This window comes from Colius striatus, chromosome 7, assembly GCF_028858725.1.
Source record: "Colius striatus isolate bColStr4 chromosome 7, bColStr4.1.hap1, whole genome shotgun sequence".
NCBI classification, from domain to species: Eukaryota; Metazoa; Chordata; class Aves; order Coliiformes; family Coliidae; genus Colius; species Colius striatus.
The window spans coordinates 37,872,691-37,888,455 of NC_084765.1; the positions used below are offsets into that span (position 1 = coordinate 37,872,691).

Here is a 15,765-nt window from a genome sequence, read left to right on the forward strand (position 1 = left end):
ATGGATGATGCTTTATTCCAACTAATTGTTTACACCATGTGCTTTTATCTGCTAACACAAGCACCTCCTTTCACTCCATCCTGTTCCTGCCTCTTCTGTACCCTCCATCTGTCGCGTTACAACCTGAGATCTTCCAACCAGTTAAGCAAGTAACAGCCCTTCTCCCCATGGCTGCATAACCCCAGTACCTTCGATGTCAGCAGCCTATGAGTGAAACTCAACAGCTTTTTATACCTCTGCTGAAAACAAACAATTACCATTTTCTTCACTTTAGGGATTCATATTCCACTTCAAGAAGTCCAGTACAAATATGAACACACATGTCGTACCAACAGGCCCAAGATGTCCAGGACGTGTCATGCATATACAGCTTACACATATCCAGCTTACACATGTGTGCTGCAAGTTGAATGCATCCCAGAATAGACCACGTATCAACTTTACAGTTGTTCATTGCACAGAGAGGTAAAGTCCTCTAGGACACTCAGATGCATCACAACGATGACCTACTTAGCTTTTATCTACATAGGATGAATTGCCAAGTAAGAACACAATGTTCAGCAAAATGCAGCACCTATTGTTCCTGTCTTACCTGGATTTGGCTGGAGATACTCCGTGGATTTGGATAGGAGCTCCGTTACAGCTTTATTGGTAATATCAATTTTCTGAAAAAGTTGAGTAAGAGTTAGCAGAGAGCAAATTGATCACTTCACTACTCATTATATACTAATCCAGTTGAATTTTCATTTAAAAGTTTATTTAAAGTAAAGCAAATGTCTTAGCTTAAAACAAGCAGCTGTGTCATGGTTATGACAGGATTTTACCAAAACCACATTAATTGGCAGGTAGTACTGGAAGGAGAGAAGGTTTATCTCAAAACATGGTCTTGCCTTTCTAGCCCATCAGTCTTGATTACTGCTTACACATCCTGAACTACCATTTCTCCTGACAGTTCAATAGTTGTTACTAAGACTGCTTTTCTCCACAGGACAAAAAGACTGAACATATCCCTCATAATTTTGAAGCCAGGACCACGTAAAGCAGTAGTTTGCACTGTCTTCCCATTTCAGAGTTTCTAAACTGCTCTGAAAAAAACCTATCTTAGTCCTGGTTTGTTCCTCCTTTCCTCCCTTAAGGCCTGCACACTGTTTTTCCCTTTATAATGCATAAAAAGGAAGAACAATTATTCTGTAGCCAAAGAAACCGAAACCTAAAAACCTGTTTAGATCACAAACCCAAAAGTGCACACTGGAAAAAAACAACTCATCTAAGACTTTTTTTTTCCTTCAATCTGCCAAGAAGAAAAGCCGTGACCTAGGTCTACTATAAATGTTAAAAAATACACAGAAGGACGGAGGCAATAAAAGGAGCACATAAAAGCTGAAAGAGCAGAAACTGGCAGTAGCATTGCTTAACTTCTACCACCAATAAGTAGATAGCAAACACCTCAACTTTCACAGCAATTCATGTAAATTTTCAAAGATGGATTTAAACTAAGAAATATAATTCTGTATCATGAAAAAACTTGACCCTAGCAGTTAGACTTTTATCATGAATAAGATCAGATGGGAAGGCTTCGTGATATTTACACTCACTAAACACTGAAGACTGGAGACAGAAATCTTCAACACAGACAGAAGAGAAAGGCCCCTCCTGATGCTCTGCACTATTCTTGGAGCAGTTTCTCTTCACTGTCAAGAGGGGTCAGTGAAATCTGCTTCCTCTGCTCAGAGAGGCTTTGTGAATCTCTCTTCTCCCTTGTCTGAGCTGACAAGGCTTGAGGATAAATTTGCACTTGTCCTTATATATTTCTGTTCAGAAGCACACGGTGGGGCTTTCTCCTCCAGGTAAATCTATAGTACTATTCTACGACCTGAAAGTGAAACATTTTTGATTCTGCAATAGCTTAACATCGAAAAACATAACGTTACTTTCCTTACCCTTTCCATCTCTTGAAACTCTTCATCTAACTTTGTTCCTTCTGCTCCACTTATTTTTTCACTGAACAACTGTAAAGACATAAATTCAACGAAAAAAATTAGCATTATTATTCATTTACTGAATAAATACCTCAGAGTCACGAGAACTCATGGCAAACTAGAAAATAGGCAGCAACCATTGGAGGCAACTGTGCAAGAAAAGAGCAACCTTAAGTCTTGGAAGGGAAGCACTCATTTCAAGGGAGACAAAGATACCTGATATAAATTTTCAACAGTCAAAAAAAAAGAGATTTTTCACGTTTAAACAGTTTGCACTCTAAAGCCATGATCCATACTGCAGACTTCAGGCATAGTCTGACTGCACGTGAATCCAGAGTAACCCTTTCAAATATACCTTTCAGCCTCAGAGGACCTTTTGGTCATGTTTCCCATTAGGTGCAGGAATACAACTCCCACTCCTGCTGCAGAGTTGTGTGCAGTTCTGTGGAAGGAAGAGACTCATGAAAAACACTGCCCTGTGACCCACCTGTGTGACTGAGCACCTTTTTGAGGCTGAAAACAAAAACGCCACCTTCTTCAAAATGCCACACATTCTTCGAAACTCAAAGCACCAGTTTTAAACAGAGGATTTCGGTAAGCCTTCCTAAGATGGCTTAAACCTTATCCAATTTTTTGTCTGAAGTCCAGGCTGCTAAGACCTGAGTTTGGTCCTCACTGAGTAAATCATGGCTAGGAATCAGCTGTTCGAGCAGAACTCTGCTGCGCCCTGCAGTGAATGGTACCTGGACTGAACAGCATGAAAAGAAAACCAGATCCTCACCCAGCCTTTGAAAGCATCACTCCCCCAGTCAGCAATGGTTTAACACGTTCAACAAACATTAAACATACACTCTTGGGATAATGCCTGAAAAAATACTACACATTTCACTGTTTTAATGGACTTTCACCACTGAATCTGAAATGGTGTCATGTAAAATCCAGGCCTAGCTCACTGATCAGTGGTATACTCCCAACCTGCCCCAAATCAAGGGTTTTGTTTGTCCTTATCTCACAGAATTAAAAGGGCCTTGGAGACTTGCATCATCTGAAAATGGGTCACAGCTCTTTGTAGTACAATGGTTCCCTCTTCTCAGCCACACAGGTGTGGAGGGATCACATTGCCTCACCAAAGGCAGGCAATTTGCTGCTGAGCTGGGAGCTCAGCAGTGGCTGACCTTGCATCAATATCACTGCTCCCATGCAGCCAAAGAACAGCTCTGCGTAAGGCAAAACAGGAGTTCCAAGAGAGCCGTACTGCTAATTATTTCTACTGGCTTTACAGGAGGACTCCCAATCTTTATGCTTAGCATGCCAAGCAGCCTACAAATTCAACATTATTTCTATCCCAGAGCACTGATGGAAAAAGACATAAAAGCAGATAAAACAGAGCTGGAGAAGCCCAAGTACCGGTGAGTTCCTGCAAGCCATCACCTTGCTGCTGCAAGACATCACAGCAGAGAAACAACCCGAGGCCACACATAGAGAGGGACACAGCCCAGGTCTCTGTAGATACATCTGTGGAATCCTTGAGCACAGATGGAGAAAGGTGCATGAAAAGCAGTCTATCAGATGTTGTGCAGCTTCTTTACATTGGCAGCTTCTGTACCCTTTCTGTGCAATGTTAATTCCTAAAATAATTGATGCCATTTTTTACAGCCTCACACATGTTTTCCTTCTCCACCAGGCAATAAACAGATCTGTGGTTTCCAGAAATCTCTCATGGTGATCCCTTTTCAAAAGCTGAGTGCCGTAGGGGACTCATCCTTCTCAGGCTGAAGCTGCAAAATCCACATTCAGTAGCAACCCATCACAAATAATCCAGTTACGTGTTGGCAAAGAATAAATACAATGAAGTAACACGATTGCTCAACTGTGAAAGCATAATTAATAACAAATTACTGCACCAAATGACTAAAATAACAGTGTCCCACGCGTAGACAGAATAGATCTGGATGTTATAACAAGAAGAATAAGTGGATGAGCAAAAAGTTTGCACACTGTCAGTAATGTCAGAGAGAAAAAAACCTCCACTGGCTCATTGGAAGGCTGACAAAGATAGTCTGAAAAATGCAGTTTCTCAAACAGCCTGGAAGTTGCTGTTTTCAGTAAATAAATGTTTTAGAGCATTGTAGCAGGGCACTCTGCCTAGGGAAAAGATAAAAGATGAAGGTCAGGCTGTTTTTTAGTGGCAAGGGCCGTTACAGATCAGCCTGACACAACTATCTGCAGGAATAACTGGATAAGAAAATTCCTGAGCTAGCACACTCTGAAGCAGACATTTGTGAGACAATAATGTTGCTAGCTCTGAGGAGACAGAAATTCAGCAACAGATGACTGACAATCACTCACTTTATTCTATAAAAGCCCAGTCCCATTTCTGTGGAGAGAGGATTCCTACATACTTTTCTTTGGAGTGTGTCTGGAAATCTCTCCCTTGAGTAGAGGTACCCCTCAAATTTACCCTCCAGAGCTCAGTGAAAGAGAATCACCTGCTAACATTGATATGGGTAAGTAAAATCACATGAAATAAGTAATCATTAAGCTAGCTTTAAACTGTCAATTCAATTAATAATAAGTAACACCTACAATACTACACTATAGTGTAGTAAGTGTTCCTTTAACCCATTGCCTACTTAAACACAAAACCTATATTTGTATCCTGATTGAAACTGTGTATAAAGTATATTTCCAATTCCAATCATATCATTATTGTGCAAAAATACAGTTCTGTTCCTCTACACTCCCCAAGTTTGCCACCATTACCCTGTGGCCCGGGGCAACACATACACTGTGTATCCACTGGCACCCCTTAGCTCTCCCTGGCTTGCTGATGGCCATAGATGGTCACCTACACCTCCCTCAAATAACAGCCTGAAACTTGGGCTTGCTGTGTTGTTGCTGTTTTTGCCAGGACTGCAGCTGCTGATGCTGGTGTGGCATATGCCTGGCAAGGCTGCTCTGCCAGTGCCCAGGACGTGCCTCAGCCAGGGGCTGCAGCCTGCTCACCTGCTTTGTGCATCTGCTCAAGCTCTGCCACACATTTTTAGTTCTGACTTTCCCTTCTGCAATGTTGCAAAAGTCTTCATTCTGTTTTGAATGGATAAAATTTGGTGCCACTTGTAGAGGCAGAAACTATCTACAGCAACACTAAATCACTCCTTGCAAGGGGATTACCAGACCTACTGAAGCAGCAAGGAGTAAGGAAAACATCTAAGTTAGACCCAGAAGGTCACAGAATAACTGAGAATCCTATGCAGCAGCTTTTGGAGAGGGAGAGATTATGTGTCTAAGATTTGCAGAGAACAATGGATTAATTTAATTAACAGCTTGGATGAAGGGATAAAGACACCAGCTTGGGGAGAGCAATTGACACACTAGCCATATAAGGGCCTTGACAGGCTGGAAAAAGTGGGCAGACAGGAAATTCATGCAGCCCAAACACAAATGCAAAGTCCTGCACCTGCAATGGAATATCACTATGCAATAGCACAGGCTGGAGGCCAACTGGCTACAAAACAGCTCTGCAGAATAACACCTGTGGTAGTGGTGGAAAATAACGTGAATATTAAGTCAGAAGTGTGCCCTTGAAGTGAAGAAAGCCAACCCCATATTGGGCTTTATTAGGAGCATCACAGACAGCAGGTCAAGGCAAGTGATACCTTTCCTCTCTTTAGCACTTGTGAGACCAGATCTCCAGTGTGTGTCCAGATTGTGCTTCCCAGTACAAGACATTGACAAGACACTGGGTGACTCTAGTGAGAGGTCACTAATACAAGCAGAGCACTGGAGCACATGGCATACAGAGAGCTGAGTTTGTTCAGCCTTTAGAAGAGGTTAAGCGATATGTACCTCATGGGAGCATAAGAAAAGACAGAGCCTGAATCTTGTGGAAGGACAAGAAGCAAGTTGGAAAACAAGAAATTCAGACCTGTTAAAAATGAAAGAAAAAAGACACTAAGAGGGTGGTCAAACACTGGAATGGATCACCCAGTTGTAGAGCTCCCATACTTGAAGGTATAATTGCCTTGACAAGACCCTGAGCAAACAAGGATGTGGTTCAGGTGGGAGGCTATTGTAGATGGTCTCTGGAGGGCCCTTCTGACTTACCTGATTCCAATTTTAATTCTACATTTACAGTGACATGTGAATGCAACTCCTCAGGATCTGTGCCATTGTTGCATATGGACACTGAAAACAACCTAACACACATCTAAAACCTAGAAGCAAATAGCACTGATCGTAAGAACAAGTTTGTTCACTCAACTTTCCCAGTTCTCTGGAAGTATTCATTCCACTGCAATTTCTAGCCCAAAAACACACTTCAATGATATTTACCCAAGTTATAACTTCCTTTTGAAAAGGAGACTACCTCGATGCTCAGAGATACCATAAAGAATGATTCCTTACAGTCTGTAAGCTGTCTGTGCTCTTGACAGTAAAATCTGGTATAAAGTTCTAATGCTTGGTTACCGTTCAATTTTACACCACTATAGTTTAACTCATACTGGTATAGTCAGCATCAGCTTTACTTTTCTCACATTTAGGAACACAAAAGCTGTTGTTCTAATCATACTGAATTTTGGAGTTGTAAAACCAGCATTACCACTCTCCTAATTAAAAGTCACAGGATACCCAATTAATTCTTGAAAAAGGACGCACAAAGGAGACAGCTGCTGAATTTTAGTTCTGGGTATAATTTATATGCATTATATCAAGCTGCAAAATGCTTTGAACTTAAATAGAAGCATGCCCAACTGTGGGGCTGTGTAATTATGTGGCAATATTTATCAGTTTTTACAAGTCAGCTAATCAAAGGCAAAATTGCTACCATCACACACTCCAAGGAAGCTTGGAATTACTTGTACAGGGAGAATCCTTCATCTGCAAATTCAGAAGCTGGGTGCCATGGATTCAGCATCTTTTCCCTAAACAGGGCCAGAACTAGAATCTGAGGCTCTGAGAAAACCTTGTTCTCAACATGGGGGCCACCACTACCTTACTATCCCACTGCAAGGTCAGAAGCAAAAGCTATTCATTAGCTGTATTTCTGGTGGAGCTAATCAGGTTTCCTCTGGATAAAAATATACACCCAGAGAATAGCTGTGAAATGACAAAGATTTCTTCTTCCCAGGTGTCTGCACAGATCCCTCCATCACACTTGACACACTAGAGTTAGTGAGGAAGGGGAAAAAAAATAACCCTTAAATGCAAACACGAAAACACTTTCAAATCAGCTATTGTATTATCATCTCTCATTCGTGGTTACATACGATAGCAAAATACCTTTTACTGTAAAACTTACAAGGTCTACATAATAGAGAAGAGCTTATTGCCTGAAGAAATACTGCCATTTGTACACAAACACCCCTCATCTGTAACATCTTCCCAGATCCTACTACTCTTGTTAATACTGAAAAACTAAATATGATGCTGTATAAGATAGCTTCAAAGTCTCTGGTGGGCTTATGTGGAATCTTCTAGGAAAAGACACCTGGAAAAAAACCCAAAATAGGTTTTGAAAGAAATCCCTCCAGATACTACAATTCCTATTTAAATTCTGTATATCCAACAACTGTTTTAAAATGCAAATCAAAGTTTTGTTACACAAGCTTGAAAGGCTAAATATTTATCTGCTAAGGAATTTACATTCCAAGAAATTCTCTGAGAAAATATTCTTCCATAAACCTAATATTGAGATTTTGTTCTCACACTATCTCTTTGTTACTCCAATTTCTTGGAGATAATGTAATTTTCTTTTGATTTGTTCTGTTGTAATGAAGCATGAACACAGCACACCAATAGTCTACAGTTTAAACTCAAATCTATGGCTCACCAAAACGCCGAACTAAAAAAGCCTCAAGTTTTCATGTAATTTTTCAATACCTTTAATTATGATTTATCCTTCTTATTGCACAGGAATGATACATTTTTCTTATATGGATAAGAAAAGTGAGCTTCAGAAAAATGCTGCCTTTTACTAACGTTTTATACATCACACCCACTAAACTACAGTACTTTTCGTATTTCATTAAGGAAGGTTATTGAACATGAGAAACTACCAAAAATATCCCAGAACAACAGAGAGATGACAAAACTCTCAAAACAATTACCCTATTTTTTTAATATATGTCCACTGGGTATTTTTTAATACAAGTTAACAGGATTCTTGCCAGCCAACACTTGCACACATGCTCTGACCTTCTATTTCACTTGTTTTGCCTTTCTTTTGCGACAACCATGAACTGGGATTGCACTATCAGGTTTTTTGTTGTTACCCAGCTACTGATGAAACAAGTGGAGCTGAAGAAATCCTTAACTGCCAGAAAAACTCTTTTAAATAACTGGCCAAGTAATCATCAAATACTATTTAATGACTGAATGAAAGGTATAACATTCTGTTAAAGAATTAAGAGTTTCTAAGGACTCTTCATCAAGTAACATAATTTATTTTGTTCTGTAGGAGTATCTGCTGAAATTATCTGTTGAAACTTTAATGGGATGGAAAATTCCTACATTTGTCATAAATATGCACAATGTCAAACCCATGAGAGGCAAAACCTAGATTTTATGAAAAAACTTTTAAGGAAAAAAGCAAAAGCTGAGAAAATACTTTATTTCCCTCTCCATAAAAAGGAAGTGAGCAATCAGCTGGGAAAACTAATAGATTTATCCCAAAGTTAATGCACAGAAAGCCAGAAAATAATATAACTATACAGCTCCATTCCCCACAGAAACATATAACTGGGCCAAACTGCACAAGTACATTAAGATGTATCTTTAAATACATTACTTAGTACAAAGTAATGTACGTTAACCACACATTCCAGTATGGTTAACATATAGCTAGCTTCTCTTAATAGAGCATTAAAACATGCAGTTGTTGCCCTGCAGCATGTAATTGCTTCGTTTGGTGTTAAATTATTATGCATTAGGGATTTAATGCATTGTGACAATACTAACAGCTTTCTGAAGAATCTTTACTAAAGTCTACAATAAACAATGGGAAGAATAAGGTGGCTGGCAAGATATCTTCTGACTTAAGTAGAGTTCAGCCTCCTGAGGGGAAGAGATATTTTCTTTCTTGTCTTTTTCTTGAATGCTTCAGCAGATTACAGAACCATGATAGAAGTCTGTCTTTTAGATCAAATGTAGTTTAACTGCATGAATCTGCAATTCCCTGTTTTGTGCTTCTGAACTCTACTACAATACTATGTACATTACTTGCTTTTCCTCTTTTTTGATGGCTATATTTCACATAGATTGAAAATTCCCACACTCAATAAGGTTAGTACAGGTCTATGTAGTGCAGACTTAGAAGAATTTGAACCTACAATACAGCTTATTTAATGTCTTGCACCTTAGCACATCTTTAATAACATAAAGGAGTGGACACACCAGCAGAGACATCTGCACAAAGTATGCCACTGTGATAGCAAAATATTCTTTTAAAAGGGAATAAAATATTCTGCTTTATTGACTAAGTGAGCATCCAAAAAATTAATGGACAGCTTATAGACAGCCCTATGATTAACTTTAGGCATCTACAGAAATGCTATGAAAAAGTGCCTCACATTGAGAAACTAGACTTAAGAGGTACATTTTCAAACATAGATCTAAACAAAAGGCTAAAAAGAGCCGCAGCACTGGGCCACTGGAACAGGAACACAGCAGATGATGCTGATGTTAGATAACTATGAGAACAGCAGTGTCTACAGGTCTCTCCTCCTGCACCAAGAATGTCCCAAAGAGAGAGCCCAGAGCCAAGGAGAGGCAAGGACGTCAGAGCCACTAAAAGTGAAAAATCATCTGCAAATGAAAATGGCTAACACATACCTACAAAGAGATTTTCCTCAGGGTCCTTAAAAAATACACAACAATGAAGACAAAAGTAAAATTATGAAAAAACAGACTTGAAGCTGTTCTTTCAATGATATTGACCAAGCTCATACTATCATAACACTTTAAAGAAAATCCAAACTCCATATTTCAGAGGTTAAGCACTAAACTATAGTTTGGTTGCCTCCGTACGCTGTGCTCTCAAAGAAAACAAAAATACTCTTGCTCTGATGTACATGAATGAAAAAAGATTTACTCTGCCCCCCAAAATAAATAGGGGGTCTATTACAAAGTACATATGTTTCAATCTTGCAAATACAGAACACTCTGGCTTACTTCCAGCAAATCATTTAGGTTCATGTCTCAGTAGTGCTTAAGTGCTTTGCTGCAGCGCTCAGCACCTCACAATGTCAAGTTCAAAGAGTCATCACCTTTACATGGAGCACTTTATAACTTCTTCTTCTACTAAACTTTCAGCTAACAGTTGCATGAATTTCTCCAAAGCACTTGGGGAAACAGTAAAAAAAGATTTCTAAGAGCAACAGAGAGAACTTGAGGTTTCTGAAAAAAAATAATCAAGCAACTAAATTGGATCCTACTGCTATTTAATCTAAATTATGGAGTGCAAGAATCTGCACCCTAAAAATCAAATACTTGTTATTGTCTTGTGGCTCCTTGTGTGGTATAAAATACCTCTGAATTGAACAACATTTGTACATGATATTTAAGAAAGTGATGCTTTTTCTGTTACTAACAGTTTGTGCATGAAGTGCAATGCAGTAGTTTGGAATTTATGTGAGATGTTAACACTGATTAAAAATTATAATCGTATTGTGGATACAAAAAAACACTCTGGTTGTAACTGTGGCAAACTACAATTTTATATAAATACTGAGAGAGAAAGAACTGTTGCATACAATCAGGTGATTCTCTTGTAATTCCTCATCCATCACAAACAGCTGAACCAGAACTTCCGAACATCACATCTATGGCCACAGGAATTCATAGAATCGTATCATAGGATCATAGAATGGTAGGGGTTGGAAGGGGCCTTTAGAGATCATCTGGTCCAACCCCCCTGCAGAAGCAGGGTCACCTAGATCAGGTCACATAGGAACATGTCCAGGCGGATCTTGAAGACCTCCAAGGAAGGAGACTCCACAACCCCTCTGGGCAGCCTGTGCCAGGGCTCCCTCACCTCAACAGGGAAATAGTTTTTTCTTATGTTTAAGTGGAACTTTTTGTGTTCCAGCTTCATCCCATTACCCCTTGTCCTGTTGCTAGCTACTATAGAAAAAAGGGATGTCCCAACCTCCTGACATCATGTCCTAGTGTTTCACCAAAGATCTCTATTCCCAGATATGTAGGATGTGCCTGTACATCAAAGACACCTCATGACTCTGCTCAACCTATCCTGAGTAAAGAAAGGGCATGCTCTACATCTAAACTTCCTTTAGGGATTTCTGACAGCAAGTCTTGTCCCAGCAGCCAACAAAATCAAAATATTAAAAAATTGGTACTTTTATTTAATAAAAGGATTTTAAATATCTGTAAATCTGCATTACACTTAAGGACACACTAAGAGAAATATAATTAAAATATTTATCAAATATTTTCTACCTTTTAAAAAAATTCACACAACTTAGAAAGCTGAAAAATAAAAACTGTGCCCCATTTCATTTTTCAGAAGACAGATTTAAGTAGGAAATTCCATTTGCATAACAGAAAATTCCCCAGGCCAGTTAAAGGGCACTGTCCTAAAGGACACTTTCTCAAGGGCCTGTTTCCTAAGAAGCAAAACATACTTCTACCAAGACATCTCTGAATCACATGAAGTGAAAGAAATGCATGAAAGTACTGCCAAAGTGTTTATATTCATGAAAAACATTCCTATCTCACTAATATTTATGAATTCTTCATTTCATTACTTATAACTTTACAGACAAAAAGGAGCAACAAGATCACAGTAGATTATTTTTAGGAAGACAGATGAACTGAGTTATAAAAGGATAAGTCGGATGAAGAGGAATAGAAGAGAAATATGTTTGTAATGTGACTTGCCTGGGAAGAAGGGATCTGAGGGTGTCCCCATACATGTACTTCCTGCATGATGATAATCTGTGAGTTGCTGGTGTAACATTAACTCAGCTTCAAGCATGTCACTGTCAATGGGTTGCATGCAGATCTACATAAAGCATTATTATTAATCCCAACTTCTTACATGGAGCAAATATTTAACAGCTGAGCATGATGCAAAGTGTAGAGAAGGCCAAGCAGGCAGGCAATCAGCTGAGACCACTACAGTCAACTCTACAGCTGCCAGTGTCAACAGGAATGGACTCAGTCCATCAAAACTCCCCATATGCTCCCCAAAAGAAAAAAATACCCATTCACACCATGGAACGTAAGGTCTGCAGCTACCACACTGAATCAATGAACAGCCACAGCTGTTGAGCTGCAATAGCACAGTTCTGGCAAAGGTTCAGAAGTGGCAGCTTAGTTTTATTTAGAAAGGAAGCTGAAGTAGTGCAAGCCATGTATTCTGGGATCAAGAAAGCCCTTACAAGCACTGGTACATTCAGGAAACCTTTCAGCAATGACAGAACTCTCCACTGATGTAGGAGTTTCGGTAGATAATCTAGACACATCTCACAGAGACAATCATCCAAGATATGTCTGACAGCAAAAAATCTCACCAACTCATCAGCCAGATGTTCTGCTTTCAAACTAATGGTGTTAGAGTCTCACAACTATGACAACAAGAATTTCCACTGATTTAATTTCTTTTATGTACAGTTTTTCTGTACTACTTAGTGTGATCTCCCCTAACTTAAATCAATTTATATGGATAAAGACTGCTGAAGACACTCAGGTACATGTCATAACATATTTAAGCAATCTAACAGCCTTTGCTTGGGAAACCACATCAAAGCAAAAGGAAAAGACACAGAACCAAGAACATAACAACAAATTCTGTTCCTGGTTGATGAGTGCCTTCTTTTCTTCAGGAAGGACTTCAACAATCAAAAAAAGATGGAAAAAAAAACCCATTTAAGAGTGTGATCAGTTGAACAATCTGCATGACTTTGCACAGTCTAAACAAAAGATTCTGCCACTTAGGAATATCACCACAACACATTTTTTTTCAAAGGAGAAGGGTACATCATTTTGACAAAGCCATTGTGAGTGCTTTACATAAAGAACTGACATACAATGTATGTAACGTGGGTGTTAGACCATTTCAAGTTCCAAGAATCCTTGAACTTTTTCTGCTGACATAAATCTGGGATGAATGAAATACTTTTTGGATCCCAGTCATTTCAAGAGGGGAAAAAAAGAAAAAGGAAATAGACACAGGCATATCAAAGGTCTTGACAGACCTGTAAGATTCTGTATATGTGCTTTAGAAACTCATCATCTCTAAAGTATGCAGCAAATGATGTAGGAATGCTTTATGGTCTAAGAAAACACCTACAACTGATAAGATTAATTATCTGGCACTAAACTATTAAGTCATCTGTATAAACAAAATGATGTGCCAGTCATGGTCCTGCAGTTTATGAAACTCAACAATAACATCTAGTAAAATATTATTTTTATGATTCAATTTGTTATTTGCTATATCACTGACAAAAAACCCTAAATCTCCTCTGACAGCAGTACAAACAACTTACCCCATTATGATCCCTATGCTCTTTCTAATATAATTCTTATATGTAACCTTTTGCTGGAATTTAGGGTCTGATTATGCTTTTCATTCATTTAGTCATGGAAACATCAGACATTATATTACAGCTCTGATACTCCTTAAAGTTGTTCTGCAAGAAGCTTGTACCAGAAAGCTAATTTTAAGTAGGGTCAGGAATGCTGTGCACTTGCTGTTACTTGGTCAGCACTCATAATCTTGTACCCAGTCGGTCCAGTCACTACACAATCAGACAGCTTTGTAAATTAACCTTATTAACAAAATCCAGCCAAAGTATGTGTAAACACAGACCGTGTAATCTAGACTCACAAAGAAGTCTGCACATTAGGAAAGGTGCTGTCTCTTGCTCTAAGAAAGCATCCTCTTTGAAAATTCTTAACATATTTCAGAATATTTTATCTCCAATATGTAATGGAAAGTTTGACTCTTTCTGTGACATTCCAAAGGTCTTGAGTCTCTCATTAAAAGAAAACCCATGCTACTTATGCTGTTGATATTGCTTGTTCACAGGTCTGGATTCCAGACTTTCTGCTCTCAGCAAGAGCTACTTATTAGCCACTGCTACAGCTTGTGATCCTAGAGAAAAATAATGAAGAACAAATAATTGGTACAGATTGATCACCACATCCCAGCTTCTAATATGCCTGTAATTTAACGAGGATCTGGAAGGCTAAATACTTAACTCAATTTGGGGTAAAGTCTGAAACTATGAATTCCAGAGTCCCAGATCTCCACTCTCTGCTCTGAACAACGCTGTCTTCCATAAAATATTCTATTTGCATTTCTGAAGAAACAAAACAAGTGAAAGTTATGTTTATGGGATACAGATTGTGAGTTGTCAAGTACTGCACACCCATTAAACTCCATTGTAAGAATGCAATCCCAGATTTTGTCAGAGAGCAAAAATAAAAGTTGAGTGTAGAATCTGTGCAAGAAAGATATTATTATTGTAGTCGGGCTGTTAGAAGCGTTCACAGGTTTCTATGTTCAAACTCAAATGACAAGATGTTTCAAATATTCAAATTTGAGTGACTCAAAATCTGCAAAGTTATGTTCATTTTCTTCTGATCTACACAACCATTAATTGTTCTAGTTCCTAAATAACTGCAGCTTTACAAATGATAAAATACTAACAGCAACAAACAAAATTGGTTAGCAGAAAGCTGCACAGATTGCTCAGCACTGATACACTTCTGACCACAATTAGAAATTAAATAAACTCTGCACTGTTCAGCTTAACATATTGTCTCAAATCCAGTCTTCAGAAAACATTGTATCAAAGCCACCTGGGATTACTCATTTTACACAAACATACATTTAACTGACTCTACAAAATAGTAGGATTCACTTTTTCTTTTATTATAATAGACTCTGGACTAGCTGAATAAATTCTGTTAAAACTGAATTTGAAGACAACAACAAGGTACTAGAACATCCAGTTGTAGTCCTGATTCGGCAGAAGTAGCTTTCACAGGAGTATTACTAGTAAAGTGGAGAACCTCCATAAGGGTCACATCACATACAGATACAGTGAGGAAACATTTCAAAATACATCACTAGTAAAATATTAAATACTAATTATGCAAGCAAATATAAAAGACTTGCTCTCTTGTGCTGATTGAGAAATCAATAGACAATTAGCAGAAACATAAGGGTAATATTTTACAAAACATTTACAAAATATTCCCTTTTACACTTCTTTTTTAGTCACTTCTAGTACCTTTTTTTTCTTCCTTTCCTTCTTAAATGTAAATTTTCCAGGGCTCAGCATGCTCACCATGCCAAGATGGAATTTGCAAAATTGATGTCTAAGCAATAAATACAACACATAACCACATCATCCCATTCATCCTGTGGATATGTGTCAAAGGATACCCTTTTCATTGCAAGTCACAATGTACGAGGATTAACAAGTTTGCCCTTTGCCTCACAAATACAAGTGAGGGAATAGAAAAATGATGGGAAAAGAAGATACAAGCAAGATAGCATTTGTGAAATAACTCAGCAGACTGGGATGAAATGCTATTTCCTATTACTTGCATAATCTTTTGCTTCAAAAGAACGGAATTAATAAAGAGCTTTTATATGCACACACATGCATGTACACACACCTCCTCCCAATATCCTCTCAAGAAACTCAAGAGATATTAGAGACCTGGATGCTTTTGAAAACCCTACCAAGTGCTTACCTAAATCTCTAGGTATGTAAATACTTCTTCAGAGTCTAGCCTAAGAGACTCATCA

General features: G+C 38.5%; 1 protein-coding gene across 3 annotated transcripts in view; it reads right to left on the bottom strand.

The window, feature by feature from the left end:
- Window positions 1–15,765, bottom strand: part of SH3GL3 (SH3 domain containing GRB2 like 3, endophilin A3) — a 58,472-nt gene that overhangs the window by 15,997 nt on the left and 26,710 nt on the right. Inside the window, exons 2-4 of one of the 3 annotated variants that reach the window (XM_062000551.1) lie at window positions 14,205–14,305; window positions 1,941–2,009; window positions 593–665 (exon numbers count right to left, since the gene is read on the bottom strand). In XM_062000551.1, the coding sequence (XP_061856535.1) occupies window positions 593–665; window positions 1,941–1,949 (82 nt within the window). In that variant the 5' untranslated portion in view covers window positions 1,950–2,009; window positions 14,205–14,305. Of the gene's footprint in view, window positions 1–592; window positions 666–1,940; window positions 2,010–11,876; window positions 11,985–14,204; window positions 14,306–15,765 lie in introns of those variants that run through there. The other 2 variants (XM_062000549.1, XM_062000550.1) reach the window with 2 other exon arrangements.